Source organism: Lycium barbarum, chromosome 12 (assembly GCF_019175385.1).
Source record: "Lycium barbarum isolate Lr01 chromosome 12, ASM1917538v2, whole genome shotgun sequence".
NCBI classification, from domain to species: domain Eukaryota; kingdom Viridiplantae; phylum Streptophyta; class Magnoliopsida; order Solanales; family Solanaceae; genus Lycium; species Lycium barbarum.
The window spans coordinates 253,910-271,345 of record NC_083348.1 but is presented as its reverse complement, the minus strand read 5'-3'; the positions used below and the strand labels follow the sequence as shown (position 1 = coordinate 271,345).

The following is a 17,436-nucleotide window of genomic DNA, read 5'->3' as shown; positions in this document are numbered from 1 at the left end:
AAACTGATTTGACCTTTTGTTTTGGATTTATGTTTTATAGTTGTATTTCATATATATTTTGGCTATATTTTAGTTGCATTTTGACTGATCTGTTAGACACTACTTATTCTGGTTTACTGTTAACTATATTTCATATATATTTTACATATATTTGGAGTGTATTTATATGAAATTTTACAGTATTTAGATGAAATTTTAACATTTGTAACACACTGTACATTAAAAGTAGACTTATGGAATATATCTAAGTTATATTTGCCGTATATTTCGACTGTATTTAAATGGTTAAATATACTACTTCGTTTAAGGAATACATTTTACAGAAAATGAAAATGGAATTTAAACATTGAAAAAATAACATACTTGAAAGAAACAACCATAAGTTGGTGTTCAACATTAATGATCCTAAAAAACATTATTGCACATGAAACAATATGTCCAAAATGAAAAAACAGCAACAAAAGTCGCAACCAACTATGCTAATGTTCAACATGAAAATCAAAAACACAAAAGACTTGGTGTCCTAATCAAGATCTACTTTATCAACTGCATCGTAATCAACTACCGGTCTAATTGGTCTTGGAGGCTGCTTGTTATCACTTGATGCATTGTTGTTTGACTTATCCCATGCATTGTCGCATAAAAGGGCACTGTATCTCACACGGAGTAAATTTGCATCGAATTCGGTTGGGATGACTTCACTTGAGCTCAAGAATTCAGCAAAGGCTGCCACATACACACCACAATCCATGAAAAAATGATCAAAAAATTTACTGATATAAACCCAAGAAAAAGTAGATGTATTTATTGTATTTTTTGTTGGAAGAAATTCTTACATGCTAGCGGGAGCTTGTTGCGAAAGATTGTCTACACTCACAATGTCAAAGTTGTCGGTCTGTTTTATGTTTCTGTAAGAAGGATGTGCGTCAAAAAATTTGTATCCGCCTTCTTCTCATAGTGATAAGATTCAACCTAAGGAAACTCTAGGAATTAAACAAAAATAAAGAAAACAAAAGATAGATGAAGAATTGGAGATTAAGGAGAATAGAAGATAGATACTTGACCCAATTAGTAAATTTACTGATCAAAACTCAAGAAAAAGTAGATGTATTAATTGTGTTTTTTGTTGGAAGAAATTCTTACATGCTAGCGGGAGCTTGTTGCGAAAGATTGTCTACACTCACAATGTCAAAGTTGTCGGTCTGTTCTATGTTTCTGTAAGAAGGATGCGTGTCAAAAGCTATATTCGCCTTCTTCTCATAGTGATAAGATTCAACCTAAGGAAACTCTAAGAATTAAACAAAAATAAAGAAAACAAAAGATAGATGAAGAATTGGGGATTAAGGAGAATAGAACATAGATACTTGACTCAATTAGTAATGAATCCTATAGGAAAATCTAAATATATGAAACTTAGACCCTCTTATTGTGAATATATTCAACCAAAAGAACCGAAGAAATTTGAATCAATTAGAAGACTCAATTAGAAACCACAAATGAGCAATCTAGATGAATTCAATGGATAAACAAATTCACTTTGCAACAATGAAATCACACTTAGTGTAGGTAACCAAACAATCTATCTATTAACTAAATTCTCTCAATATTTGAGTTCACACAATATCCAAGTTAAGTCTTCCAAATGGATGAAAAGAACTATTTACATTAATGCCTATTACACCAAAAGGCCCTAAAGTGGCTCTTTTGCAAAAATACCCACATGAGTCTTCAATTGCATCCAAAGCCTCATAAATTGCAATTATGACCTCCAATTGCAATCTTAACCCCATAACTTGAAAGTATAACCTCCAATTGCAATCTTAGCCCTATAGTTGCACTTTTAGTCATTTTACGCTTCTAGCCACTTTGCAACTCTTCCAATGCCAGCTCCCAAACGTTGTAAATCCGTGAAGTCTTCTCTCCAATCTCCTCCACGGCATCCTTTTTCATGAACAAGGCTTGCAATTCTTAAAGTTCTCTTGCTTGACTTCTTGTAAAAGGCCTTGTGCTTGTTGGGTTCATATCATCCTCCCCTTCTTGGAGAAGATTCATCCTCGAATCTAAAGGCATACCTACAACACGAGAGGAAAGATCACTCACATTGAAAACATTATGAACATTATACTCACTTGGCAAGTCGATCTTGTAGGCATTGTCATTGAGCTTTTCAAGCACTTTGAATGGCCCATCTCCCCTTGGGCTCAATTTCCCTTTTCGCATTTGCGGGGACCTTTATTTTCGAAAGTGAACCCAAACCCAATCATCGGGTTGGAAGTCCTCCTTTCTTCTCCTATGATTTTTTCTCTCGGCTACCTTGGTGTTGACCTTGTCAATGCTCTCCTTTACCTTGGCATGGATTTTCATCATTTCGGCCGCCCTTTGCTTTGCATCTAAACTCACAACAACATCACTAACCAAAGGGGTTAAGGTTAAAGGAATCAAAGGATTAAAGCCATAACATACTTCAAATGGAGTCATGCCAGTAGAGGAATGGAGGGACCGATTTTAAGCAGACTCAATCAAAGGTAAACGGTCCTCCCAAGAAGTGGGCTTTCCTCTAATCATACATCTAAGTATACTCCCTAGAGTCCTATTCACTACTTTGGTTTGACCATCCGTTTGAGGGTGACAAGAAGTAGAGAATATGAGCTCTGTACCAAGTGTACCCCAAAGACTCTTCCAAAAGTGACTAAGAAACATGGAATCCCTATCACTAACAATAGCGAGAGGAACTCCATGCAACTTAAGAACATGATTCATAAACAAGGATGCTACATGAGATGCATCATCACATTTATGGCATGGTATAAAATGAGACATTTTTAAGAACCTGTCTACCACAACAAAATGCTATCATGACCCCTTTTGGTTCTTGAAAGACCCAACACAAAATCCATAGAAATGTCTATCCAAGGACCAATAGGAGTAGGAAGGGAAGCATACATACCTTGGGGCCAAGTCTTGGACTTGGCTTGTTTGCACTCCAAACATTGACCACATAGCCTTTCAATATCATGTCGCATCTTGGGCCAATAGAATTGCTCACCCAAAATATCAAGTGTCTTGGTCACTCCAAAATGGCCCATCATTCCACCACTATGTGCTTCCTTGATGAACAACTTTCTCCATGAGCTCATTGGGACACAAACTCTACCATCCTTGAATAGGAACCCATCAACAAGTTGGAACCTATCAACCCTCCTCCCTTAGGTCAATTCCTCACAAATCGTCTTAAAGTCAAGATCTTGAGAATAGAATCCCTTAAGGCTTTCAAAACCCATCATTCTAGAAGTCATTGTATTGAGAAAGACATACCTTCTAGACAAAGCATCCGCCACCACATTTTCTTTACATTTCTTGTAATGGATCACATACGGGAAAGCTTCAATAAGTTCCACCCATTTCGCATGTCTCTTGTTAAGCTTATACTGGCTCTTCAAATGTTTCAAGGATTCATGATCCAAACGAATCACAAATTCCTTATGCCACAAATAATGTTTCCAATGGGTCAATACCCTTACGAGTGCATACAACTCCTTGTCATAAGTAGAGTAGTTCATTGACACCCCTTTTAGCTTTTCACTAAAGTAAGCCAAGGGCTTGCCTGCTTGCATCAATACTCTACCTATGCCAACCCAGAAGCATCACACTCAATTTCAAAAGTTTTCTCAAAATTGGATAATTGCAACAATGGTGATGAACTCAACATGGATTTCAATTCTTGAAATGCCTTCTCCTGCTCATCTCCCTAAATAAAAGGAACATCTTTCTTGATCAATTCGGTCAAGGGAGAGGCAATTGTACTAAACCCCTTCATAAAACTTCTATATAAACTTTCCAACCAATGGAAACTCCTCACATCGGCTGCATTTTTAGGAGTTGGCCAAGTTCTAATAGACTCCACTTTTTCTTCGTCAACCTCCACACTATTTGCACTCACCATAAAACCCAAGAACACTACTTTATCAACACAAAAAACACATTTCTTGATATTAGCAAACAACCTCTCATGCAACAAGACATCAAATACTTGCCTCAAATGGCCTACATGCTCCTCAATTGATTTGCTATACACAAGGATGTCATCAAAATAAACAACCACAAACTTGTTGATAAAGTGTTTCAAGACATGGTTCATCAACCTCATAAACGTGCTAGGTGCATTGGTTAGTCCGAATGGCATGACAAACCACTCATAGAGGCCAAAATTGGTTTTGAAGGCCGTTTTCCACTCAACTCCGGGATTCATTCGGATTTGGTGATAGCCACTTCTAAGATCAATCTTCAAAAACACACTTGAGCCACAAATCTCATCCAACATGTCATTAAGCCTTAGAATGGGATGGCAATACTTTGCCGTGATTTTGTTGACGACTCTACAATCAACGCACATCCTCCAAGTGTCATCTTTCTTTGGAACAAGAATCACCGGAATGGCACACGGGCTAAGACTCTCCTTCACTATCCCCTTTTTAAGAAGTTCATCCACTTGCCTTTGTAATTCTTTTGTTTCTTCCGGGTTGCTCCTATAAGCCGATTTGTTTGGAAGTTGGGAACTCGATACAAATTCGATTTGGTGCTCAATACCTCTTAAGAAAGGTAAACCATCGGGCATTTCCTCCGAAAACAAGGCTTCATATTCCTGCAAAAGAGAAGACATACTACTAGGCAAAGTGCTAGTAGCTTGGTTAGCATTTAAGAGAAGATCCTTATTGACAAGACACACCATGAAGTCTCTCGTCAACAGTTTTAAGCAATTACTTGGTTTGGCCAACAAACATTTCTTGGAACCATCTTGAGATGTTCCCTCTCCACTTATGACCAACAAAGTCTCTTTCTCACTCTTCTCCTTTTCTTCCCTTTGATACTTCTCCCGAAGCTCCCTCATCACTCTATAATCCTCACTCACTTGGTAAGGGGTTAGTGGGTTAAGAATGTACTTCTTCCCCTTGATCACAAATGAGTACTTGTTAGTTCTCCCACTATGTCGGTCATCAATATCAAATTGCCAAGGTCTTCCAAGCAATAGATGGCAAGCTGGCATAGGTACCACATCACACAAAATCTCATCTTGGTACTTGCCAATGCTAAATTTGATAATGGCTTGCTTGTTGACCCTCATTTCGCCACATTCATTAAACCATTGGAGTTTATAGGGATTACTGTGCTTGAGGCTGGGGAATTTCATACTTTCAACTAAAAATTAGCTAACGACATTTGTACAACTTCCACCATCAATGATTAAGGAGCACACCTTATCCACAATTTTGCAATGTGCATGAAACAAGTTCTCCCTTTGGTCACTCTATTCCTTAGCTAGAGCCCCCATGGCTCTTCTAGCCACAATAGCATGATTCAAGGCTTCTTCATACCTTATCTCAACCTTTTCATCGGAATCACCCTCACACTCACTTCTTTCCCCCTCTTCTTCATGACCATCCTGCCCTCATGTTCATCATTGGTTCGATACCCATCCCTCACTATTATAATAGTCCTCTGGTTGGGACACTCACTCGCAATGTACCCTCTCCCTTGGCACTTAAAGCATTGGATGGTAGAAGTTCGGTTATAGTTGGTGTTATAATTATTACCTCCTTTAGCCTTGTCATCACCTTTGGCTTTATAATTGAATTTGGCTTGAGGTGCTTGAGTGTTGCTCTTGGGCTTATACCAAGTGGAAGTTTTCCACTTTTCTTTGCCTTTGTTCCAAGTTAAAGACGATTTGCTTTTGTCTTTGTAGGACCTCTCTTTGTTTTAGATCCGCCTCAACCTTAGATGCGTCATGGAATGCCTCTTCAAGACTATTATAGGTTTTGAGCCTCATCGGTTTAGAGATATCTCGATTCAAGTTGGATACAAACCTTATAATAGTGTACTCTTCATGATCTTCTATCTTGGACTTCATCCGAAAATCCTCAAACTCATCAAAGTACGCTTCCACACTTTTCAACCCCTGCTTCTACATGTACAATATTTTGAGTGCATCTTGGTGGTATGTGGGTGGAAGCCAACTTGTCTCCATGAGCTCAATCAAGTCGTTCCAATTTGGGAGATCATAGATGTGTTGTTGAGCTCTTTGTAACTTCTTAGATTCCCACTAAGTAAAAGCGTACCCCTCAAATTGAGTGAGGGCATACTTTTTCTTCAATGCCTCGGACACATTGTTTTTGAGGAAGATGCGCTCACTTTGCATTTTCCATTCAAGAAACTCTTCCGGATTGCTACCTCCTTGGAACGTAGGAAGGTTCACCTTGATGGTATTCAAATTCCGCTCATTATCTTGCCATCTTCCCAGGTCCTCATAACCTTGGGCCCTCCCTAAGTCTACATGACCTTGGAATCTAGGGTCATGGCCTGGAAACCTCTCAAAATCTCCTCTTCCTCCCCTTCCCCAGTTATTCATTCCTTCACGCCTACCTTTTTTCCGGTTATCATCCCAGCACCTACCTTGTGGATAGTCACCATACTCCTCTTCATTCATAGGGTATTGGAAGTGGCGTTGGTATTGGTTTTGGTTAGTAAAGGGATCTTGTGTTTGGACATGGGTTGGAGCTTGGGGTGTTTGTTGTAAGATTACTTGAGGGATTTCCTCATTCGGGTTGTGTTGGTAAACTTAGGGATATTTTTGTCGATTGGTGTTTTGGAATGTAGAGTTTTGGGATGGGAGGTTAGTTGTTTGGGGTGGTGGAACTCTTTGGGTGGAGGTGGTTGTGGTGTTGGGATTGGACAAGGCATGTGCTTGTCTCGGAGTAATGGTTGGAGTGGTATCTTGTGTTTTATCCCCATCACCTTCATTCCTAGAACAGGGAGTGCCCATTCTACTCGAACCCTCCATTTGAACTTTCTCAATACTCATTATCCGTTCATACATACCCTTCAACTTCCCATTCACACCATTCATCTCTCCTTTTATCTCTTCCATACCCGCTTGCATGCCCGAGATTTGATTCATGATCATAGTCAATGAACTTGCATTAGATGACATATCTATTACATCTTGCGTCCTATCATCTTGGTTAGACATGATGACCTGCAAAACTAGCAAACAAGATTAGCAATATGTTATATCCCGCATTTTGTACATTTGGATAATTTAAGATGATTGCGGGAAGTTAAGAGCAAGCCTATATTTTTTATTTTCGTTTGGCACACAAGTTGCTTAAGAAACTTTTTGATGTGGAAATGTTAAGAAAGGTTAGGGGTAAAAAGGGAATTTCACAAGATGGCTCATAGAAATATGGAGGAAGGCTAAGGGCAAATTCGGAATTTGGAAAATTATTTTTCATGAATTACAAGACTAGATACAAAACAAAAAAAAAAAGATGGGCTTAATGAATGGGCTAAAGTGGCTGGCCACCTAGGGGTGGGCTTTAGCCCACATGGATGTTTAAAAGATGAATAATCCATCACAATTTCCATCTTCACTTAAGAAGGTTCAAGAAAGTTAGAGAAGAGGAAAAAAATAAAGGGCCATTCGGCCATAGATGTGGAGCAAGAACCTTGGAGGAAAAATTGTTCAAAAATATTTTTCTACTAATTGGAAGGTCCCAAGCAAAGTGAAGTAATTATTGGAGCAAGAAAAACATTTATTCTTGCAAGCTACAAATTCTAGCCAAGAAGGAAGATAAGTGGAAAGGTAAGAATTCAATCTCCTTTTATACGTTATGAATGGTTTTGTATGTTGTGGTATGTGGAAATTCATGAAAATATGGATGTTAAGTGTGGCCGTGTATATGCATGTGTGTGGCCGTGTGTGTTGTGTAAGATTAAGGGGCCAATTTCGCTTAGTATTTTGGTTGTTGTTGTTATGGATTCCATGTTGATAATGAAAGCCTAATGATTCTAGTGAAGTTGTGAGGGTTGGAGAGTTGTTTTAGAAGTTAATGTGAATCGAATATAGTCTTTTTGTAATTATGGAAAACAATGTTGTTAGTGTGTGAATTGTTGGTGAAGTCCATGGAATTGAAAGAAGAAAATGTGTTGTTATTGTTCTTGTTCCATTTGGAAGGGTTCGGGTGGCATAGCATATTAGTTGGATTATTGTGAATGTTGTGCGGATTGGTTGAATTATTTTTGAACATTGTTTAAATGGTTGCGGATTAGAACTTGAATATGTAAGCAATTATGAATTGAACGTAAATGGAAAGTCGTCAAAGTTTGTGTAAAGAAGATGTTAACGTTGGAATGTGTTTTGAATTGATTGTGGATAATGGTAGAGTAATTGTTGTTGATATTTTGGCCGAGTTAAATTCTCGGATTTGTTTTTGAGGCTATAGCCGAGTTGGATTCTCGGGGATGGTAGTATTTACAGGGGAAATGCTGCCGAAATTTCTGTAGACAAAGTGTTAGTTAAAGATGAGATTCTTGGATATCTATGGATAATGTTTGTCATTCACTAACAGTGTTATAGATTTTGGGAAGGCCAAGACCTAAGTTGGATTAGCTAAAGAAAGCGGGCAAGGTATGTAAGGCTTACCTTTCTTTCTTTTGGCATGATCTTTATGGAATGAACAAATGACATATATGTATGATTGCAAAGAAATTCCTATTCTTAGAGCCACTAGGATGGCTAATATCCTTGATTTCCATAAGCTGTTTCATATGATTTTGATATGTATCTATGATGTCCGAAGATCTACTTGATATGTTTCCGAATTGGCATTCGAGAGACAAGTGATATGGCTAATGTCTTGGTTTTCAAATGATAGCACGTCTGGTTATTCCGTTAAGTCTCTGACACATTTTGATATGTACATATGATTCCAAAAGCTATATTTGATTTGATCCATACGATATCCGAAAGGTACTTGATATGATTATTGCTTCGAATTTCCAAAAATGGCTTCTGAAATGCTCGTAGAAGGTTCTGTACTTCAAACGTCCATAACTTTCTCATACTAAGTCTGATTGACCCGAAACTTGTTTCTGAGCCTTCAGATGTCAATAAGTATACTTGTCTATCGAGTCTTGATTTACGTGCATATGGTTTCGCACTACTCTGTTCGTGCAAGCCTCAGTATGTCCTTCACTAAGCCCGGGCCAGGATATGCTATCGTGCGTATTCCTCTGCATTGTTCACCGAGTCCCTCGTTAGAGGGCCGGGTATGGTATATGTATATGATGATATGATTATGGCACCGAGTCCCATGATGGGCCGGGTACGGTATATGTGCACATGATTTCTTTTACCGAGTCCCTTAATGGGACGGGTACGATATGACTTCATTCTCCGAGCCCCTCACTAGAGGGCCGGGAACGGTATGTATATGTATATGCATGCATGATGATATGAAAGCAAGATGACATGATTTTATCACCGAGTCCCTTAATGGGTCGGGTACGGTATGTATATGATATACGATGTTCGCACGCATGATTTCATTCACCGAGTCCCATAACGGGCCGGGTACGGCATATGTATACATGTTTTCATGATGACATAATGACATGATTTCATTCACCGAGTCCCAGGATGGGCCGGGTACGGTATGTGATATGAGAATGTTTGTAACTGTTACGTACTGCACAGGTACAGTGGTTTCTTTATTATGATACTTGACTCCCGGAATTTCTATTTCAGTTTTGATCTTTCCAGTTGTATTTCATGCCTTACATGCTCAGTACATATTCCGTACTGACCCCCTCTTCTTCGGGGGCTGCGTTTCATGCCCGCAGGTACAGACGTTCGTGTGAGTGACCCGACATCTTAGGCTATCTGTTCTGTTGCCTTGGAGTGCTCCCTTGTTCTGGAGCCCATATTTTGGTACAGACTCTTCCGTTATATATATGTATGTGTATATGCAGCGGTACGGCGGGGCCCTGTCCCGTCAAATGATTCTGTTGTGTTTGTTAGAGGCCTGTAGACATATATGTGGGTCATGGGTCGCTATTGTTCGGTTATGTTTGTGATTTGCATCTAAGCGGTCCTAATTGCTATGACAGCCTTAACGACTTGTATGTATATATACTTATGTATATGCGTTGGACGATATGTTCTACGATAGCCTTGACGGCTCCTGTATGATGTGTTTGATATGTGCGACCGCTTAAGATAACATCTGCCCTTAATATCTGTCATAATTAATATATGTTGGATATGGATAAGTCGTTGATATGCTGATTTGGTAAGTAAGTGCGTACGGGTGTCCAGCTCGGGCACTAGTCATGGCCCACGGGGTTGGGTCGTGACACAATAAAAGCCTCACTTCACTCGTATTGAACTCTCAACCTTACCACACGTCATGCTCTTTCGAAGTTGTTGACGAATCACTCATCCAATCGAATTCACACGTTGCTTATCCTTTGTGGTAGAATGGATTCTTGTTTAGATGAATGACGGATGACTCAAAAGCAAAATCGATGAGCCAATAAAGTTTCAACGAAATAAAATGAAGAAAAGCTTGAAAGAAATTAACACGAAATAAATGCGGACACAAGAACTAGTTAACGCAAGTAGGAGGCTACTAGTTGAGAGACACAAGAAATTGAAATGCTAAAATCGAAAAATAAATGAAATTTCAGGCCCGGGTAGGTGATAATTTGAAAATGGGGTCTTGAAGCCTCAATTGATCCAATGCATCAATTTGAAATAACGATTTTTTTTTAAATTCTATACTTTTTTTCCCCTACCTAAGGAATAGGGAAACCATCACTTACAATCAAGGCTCAAGAAGTTTTGAGAAATGAATTGAGATGAAATGAAAATTTGGAATTGAAAATGTACCTCAAATTCACGGATTGGGTTGTGGAATTTATACGGTCCGTATATAATTTACAGACCGTAAAAGGTGTCCGTAGAACAAGGGCAGAAACTCAAAAAATCGGTACCAAATTTACGGACTAAAATCTATGGGCCGTAAAAATTTTGCGGTCCGTATTTTCCCACCGTAAATCACTTACAGAATGTAACTTTTGGGCCTCCAATTTTACGGACTAAATTATACGGACCGTAAAATTTATACGGTCCGTATATGGGATCGTATAGTGCTTCAGTGATTTCGTATTGAACTCGTGCTCCTCGAAATTTGGGCCGAATTTTCTTGGATCTGATGACGTCTTGGGCCCACACAACCTAGGACTTGCCCTTTTTGGCCCAACAAACAACTTTCCACTTGTCCTTGGAAAAACCTTTGGATCAAACCCTCTTCTTTGGTCTTCTTCTCTACTATGAAGATATGAATGTTCTTAAGAACACCAAGAATACCCAAATGCAATCTAGGACCAAATCAACTCGTTTTTGCTCCAAATTTCAGATCTAAGCTCCTTATCACTTAGAAAACAAAGCCCAATATTCAATTTGCCTCAATTGCTTTTCAATCACTAAACCCACTTTTGAGTTCTTCAAGCTTTGATGAAGCTTCAATGGTGAAAACTTCAAAACCCACCCAAACAACTTCAAACTTCGGATTTAGAAGTTTTCCACCTTAATGAACTCAAATCTAACTTCAAAAAAAAAATTAAGCTATAAATTTTTTTTTTTTTTTTTTTTTTTGGATTTTCATTTTTTTTTTTTTTGTGATTTTTAGATTTTGAGCCTAGGATTAGAAATGTAGGAACAATCTCTTAGCCTATGCTCTGATACCAAATGATAAGATTCAACCTAAGGAAACTCTAGGAATTAAACAAAAATAAAGAAAACAAAAGATAGATGAAGAATTGGGGATTAAGGAGAATAGGTGATAGATACTTGACCCAATTAGTAATGAATCCTATAGGCAAATCTAAGTATATGAAACTTAGACCCTCCTATTGTGAATATATTCAACCAAAAGAAACGAAGCAATTTGAATCAATTAGAAGACTCAATTGGAAACCACAAATGAGCAATCTCGATGAATTCAATGGATAAGCAAATTCACTTTGCAACAATGAAATCACACTTAGTGTAGGTAACCAAACAATCTATCTATTAACTAAATTCTCTCAATAGTTGATTTCACACAATATTCAAGCTAAGTCTTCTAAATGGATGAAAAGAACTATTTATACTAATGCCTATTACACCAAAAGGCCCTAAAGTGACTCTTTTGCAAAAATATCCACATGGGTCTTCAATTGCATCCAAGGCCTCATAAATTGCAATTATGACCTCCAATTGTCATTCTAACCCCATAACTTGCAAGTATGACCTCCTATTGCAATCTTATCCCCATAGTTGCACTTTTAGCCATTTTGCGCTTCTAACCACTTTGCAACTCTTCCAATGCCAACTCCCAAACGTTGTAAATCCGCGAAGTGTTCTCTCCAATCTCCTCCACGACATCTTTTTTCATGAACAAGACTTGCAACTCTTGAAGTTCTCTTGCTTGACTTCTTCAAAAAGGCCTTGTGCTTGTTGGGTTCTATCACATAGAAATCAGTCATTTGTAGACTGTGTGTCACAAGAGTAGCCAACATTTTCATTTTGGCTCTAACGAAAGCATCATGCCCTGTAGCTTGGTATGAGTTGTATACGTACAAGCACCTGTTTGTAAAAAGAAAAAATACGATAACAACAAACATATAAAATTTGTAGAAAACTGAATGATTTTTTCAAAGGATGAGAGCACACCTGTCAATGAATGATATCACAACCAAAATCCAGTTATTTTCCTCTTTTACATTGACAGGAATTAATACGTTGTCAACAATATACTATGGTACATTAGCCAACAGCCTGTGCCCGTTAATGTACTCACACAGTTTATCTTCCTTACTGGAGACACTTCTAGACGAATCGGGGTTTTCCCAAGATGTGTAAATTTCAGCAACTAAAGTGTGAAAAATACAGCTGACAGTGGTAAATCTGTAATTATTGTTATTGTCATACTTTCCCTTCTTGCGTAGATAGTAGAAAATAACATCAATATGCTATAAAAACATCAATTCAGTGACTATAATCAGTACTATGTTCAATATAAATATTGTTGTATATATATTATATGTAGTGAAATATACTGTTAAATATAGCAAAAATACAATTCTGTACTTAATCAGTACTATACTCAACTAATAAATTAATGTCTCTATATTAAATATAGTGCAAATATAATGATGAATATATTTAAAATACAATCCAGTAATAATGTAAGTACAGAATTGTGATCTATATACATGTCAAATATAGTAAAAATATACTCTAGATACATCACACTATAATGCTATTATAAAACATAAAAAACTTAGATAAAAAGCAGAAAGACATCAAACCTCATCAGTCCAAATTTTCCCATCCATAGATAACAAGTAGAACCAGTTTATGTCGGATACGGCTGTAACGCCTAAATGTAACTGAAGTTCGGCATTAGCAGGATCCAGTCCTTCCTCGTTCTTTCTGTAATCAATTTCCTTGGGTTTCTTGTATATCAACAATGGAGAGAACATACGTTAAGTTTATTAAGAATTGATTTTTGAAAAACTAAAAAAATAAGTTGTGAAAACAATTACTTTTTATCATGCGATTTCAATAGCTCCTTCTCAAGCCACTTTTGATATTCTTGAAGAAACGAAGTATCTAACGGGGCATTGATAGGGTGCTCAACAAATGGGTGTTTTTCTGATAAATGCAAGGACTGATATTTTTGGCAGAAGAACCCGCTGAGCTGAAATTGGGACAGTAAAGGGACAGGTTATATTTGCTTGGTTTCCTTTCTCGAGCAGCCCATGGATGGACAATGATTTGTGTTTCAGGGTTTGAAAGTTTTGCAGTCTCATCACTTGAGCTTTGAGCCGCATTTGGTTGTACAGGAACTTGTTGTCCAATTTCATCACTTGAACTATGGCCAACGATCGGTTGTACTCCAACTTGTCGTTCAGTTTCATTAGTTCAACTTTGTCCAGTTGTTAGTTGTACATCAAGTTGGGTTGGTATCTGAGAATCACGAATCATTCACTGAGATCGTTACCCGTTTATCGTCCGGATTTTGAGGGGTCCTTAAACTTGACAAATCGGCTTGATCATCGCGTGGTACTGGAGGAACACCGAGAGGAATAACAGATGCTAAAGGATAGTTGACTAGCAATTCCGCTATCATTTCCTCTGATGCGGTAAATTCAGCATTAGCATTCTCCATATCACTAGATTACTGAGATTGCTGAAATAAAAAACAAACAAAAAACGACTGGTGTTTGTCAATTATTGCTTATCAAAATGATATGTGATTGGCACTTAAAAGCCAAGTTTCAGTACTTACAACAAAATTTAAAGGGATTGGTGTTATGGGCACTTCATCTGTTTGTGCATCACTTTTACTCCCATTTCTTTATCCACATCAACAACAGAAACCGGATCATTAATTGGCAACCCAACTGCATCAACTTAAAACAATAAAAAACATGGTTCAAATAAATTTACAGGCATCAGTAAAACAAATACACATATACATCACTGCTATAAAATTTTAAAGTTTCATCTAAATATAGTGAAAATATATGGAAAAAAAATATCTGAAATATAGTCAACAGAAGTCAGAATAAGTAATATTGAACATAATAATTAAAATAAAATTAAAATATAGCCAAAATATATATGAAAACAAACTCTTAAAATATCAATCCAAAACAAATATAGCACTACTATTATATATAAACACAATCATAACAAATATAGCACAAATAGATACAGCAAATGGGACACACTAAAAAATGACTAGGTGAAAATATATATATGTAAATACACTATAGATAATACTAAACACAAATAATTGCAAGATTTGTACTTTGAAAATATACTGCAAATATAGCAAAGTGAAAGAAAAAATGAGTACCACTGGATGACTCCTCTGCGCGGAGGTTGCACCACCACCTTGATTCTCTTCGGTTGAAACCTTTACTGCACTGCCACTTTGATTGCCTCGAGAAATCCCACCATCAGTATGGTCTTCTAATACATATATCAAAATAACTTAATAAGTTAATAATTTCCATTTTTACCATATTGTCATCGACTACGTCATTGACAGCTGGTGTCCCTTTATCAAAATGATGATGTTGGCTTTTCTCATGTGAGTGTTGTATGCCAACATCATGTTGATGTGACGGGGCTTTACTATCAGCGACCTTAAAAAAAATATCTTATTAATAAAAAAGGAAACCGGCTTGTTAATGCCTATAATTATTTATTGAACATAACTTTTAGTTTTGAATTTTACCTTATCTGGTGCTTGTTTGCTCTTTAATGCATCTAACAACTTTTTGAAGTTGTTATCCATGTATTCAAACACCTACAGTTTTGAAACACAAGAATTAGAATTGTTAATTACTTGACACAAGCAATATGAAATAACAAAAGCATATTGAAAACAAAACGCCTACTTCTTTCTTGAAAATCTGAATCTCTTCCTTTATGAGTTTAAACTCATTTGTTCCGGGTGCTGTAGGTGCATCTGGTTTCCTTGTCCCTTTTATCTGAGATTCTTTCCGTGATGGTTGTTGGACAAACAGAAATGGGAAACTGTGTCCGTTTCTTGCATCACGGGGAATCAGAATTGGCACTCCTTTGTTGCTGTTTGCCACTGGATAGATGTGGTGGTGTGATACTAAAATCATCGTAATCATCGTCCACCAAATCAGTACCATGTACACCATCAACTCCATGTTTGACGTCTGGTATATCATGTGTAACAGGAGGCAAATTAAGAGTCTCCAACTCATCAGGTGTTGGCACAACTTCCTCAAATCTACAAGATTGTGAACAACAAAATATAGAAACTACATTACCATATATATCTACATTGGGAACGTACTAAAATATGAGGAAAATATAGTCAAAATATATTGATCACAAATGCATTACTTAATAAATATAGTCAAAATATACTATGAAAAACAAACATATGAAAACAGTTAAATAGTAAAGGACACAAACAAATATAACTGTTCAGTTTGTTAAAAATTTGGTTTATCGGGTTTTTGTAGTCTCTGAACATGCCATCATCAATTTCTTGAATTCTGGTTTTTCTTCCGTAGTCCGCTAGTTCAAAATTCTAGGAACTAAATTCCCCGTCTTAACTGCAATGGTGGACGGGACTTTTAAGCAACATTCATACAACTAGACTTGCATAGCAAGTGGCAACCCATGAATCCTATAATATCTCTTAAAATCAGCATATTTCTGCCCGATGCTTACAACCAACTCTCTAAATGACTCTTTACCCCAAGGATACTCATTATATCTCCCGTCCTCTACAACATCAAAATGGATCTTTGATATGTTTGTTGAGTTTGGCTCACCACAATGTACCCACGTATTTATGAAATACAATATTGTCATCTTGACTGTGTCCTCCTCTTTATCATCCCAAACTGTCTTGTTGAAACACTCAATAAGCTTGTGTCTTTTAACTGGCAGTTGGTTCTCATTATTTCTACCAAAATCTTTAACCATAAGCCTAATCATTTTCATCAGAGACACGATCTAACCCAGTGATCAGTGCAAATTCTCTAAGGTCGAAACGCAGAACTTTACCATTTATTTCAATGGTAAAGCACCTATATATGTTGCCCCAAAGTTCTTTGACCATAAAGCACCGAAAAATCTGTGCTTATACATCCAATTACTGCATTTTGAGATATTTACCAAAAGAAGTATTCCTGAACATATCCATCTGTGTGTCTGTTAGTTTGCCTCTAATATCTTGCATTACATCACCATTCATGTATCTACACGTAGATGGCGCCACAGTGCTTGATAACTAGAAATTTAGATACCTGAAACAACATGCCAAAAAACACATATGATTGACAAAAAACAGTGAACACAATCAAGTAAAAAATGGGTCAACCAAAAATATATACAAATATACAACAAAACAGTGATTGACAATGAAAAAATATAATGTAATTCAACAATAAATATATATATGAATATACTGAAAATATAATGACATATATTGACTAAATATGTAAATTACAGATCTGTAATAACTGTCAACAAAATATACACAAATATACTTAAAAAATTTAAAAATTACAGTTATGGTGAATAACAATAGACACGAATTAACTGAAGAAACATGTGAAAAAAATAACAATACAAAATATACTTAAAATGCACATAAAATATAGATCTGGTTAAGTCACATATCTGTAATAACTGAACTAAAAAATACAAACAAACTAAATATACTGAAAATATAACATAAATATACCTCTCCATCATCATCCTCATCGACATTATGTTTGGTTTTAGCAATTTTTTTGGCCTTAACATTAGCAACATTATTACCAGCATTTCTCTTCTTTTGTTTCTCCATTTGAGAAACCTTTTTCACTTTTTCTTGTTGTTTACTCTTGGAATCAACATAATCAGCAGAACGCTTAGGATCGTTAATTATTTTTTTGAACGATTCTCAGCATAAGAGCCTGCAATGGTAGTTTCATGTTGAGAAATTCCCAAAGAAAAATTAGGAATTGAAAATTTGGGTTCTATACCTCTAGTCCTCATCGGAGTAGAAGCTT

General features: G+C 36.9%; 1 protein-coding gene across 1 annotated transcript; it reads right to left on the bottom strand.

The window, feature by feature from the left end:
- Positions 1 to 523: 523 nt before the first annotated feature.
- On the bottom strand, positions 524 to 3,614 carry LOC132621914 (uncharacterized). The gene is made up of 3 exons (XM_060336389.1): positions 3,316 to 3,614; positions 2,948 to 3,189; positions 524 to 726 (listed from the first exon to the last, which is right to left on the bottom strand). The coding sequence occupies exons 1-3, from the start codon at positions 3,612 to 3,614 to the stop codon at positions 524 to 526; spliced, it is 744 nt and encodes a 247-aa protein (XP_060192372.1).
- Between the last annotated feature and the right edge of the window lie 13,822 nt (positions 3,615 to 17,436).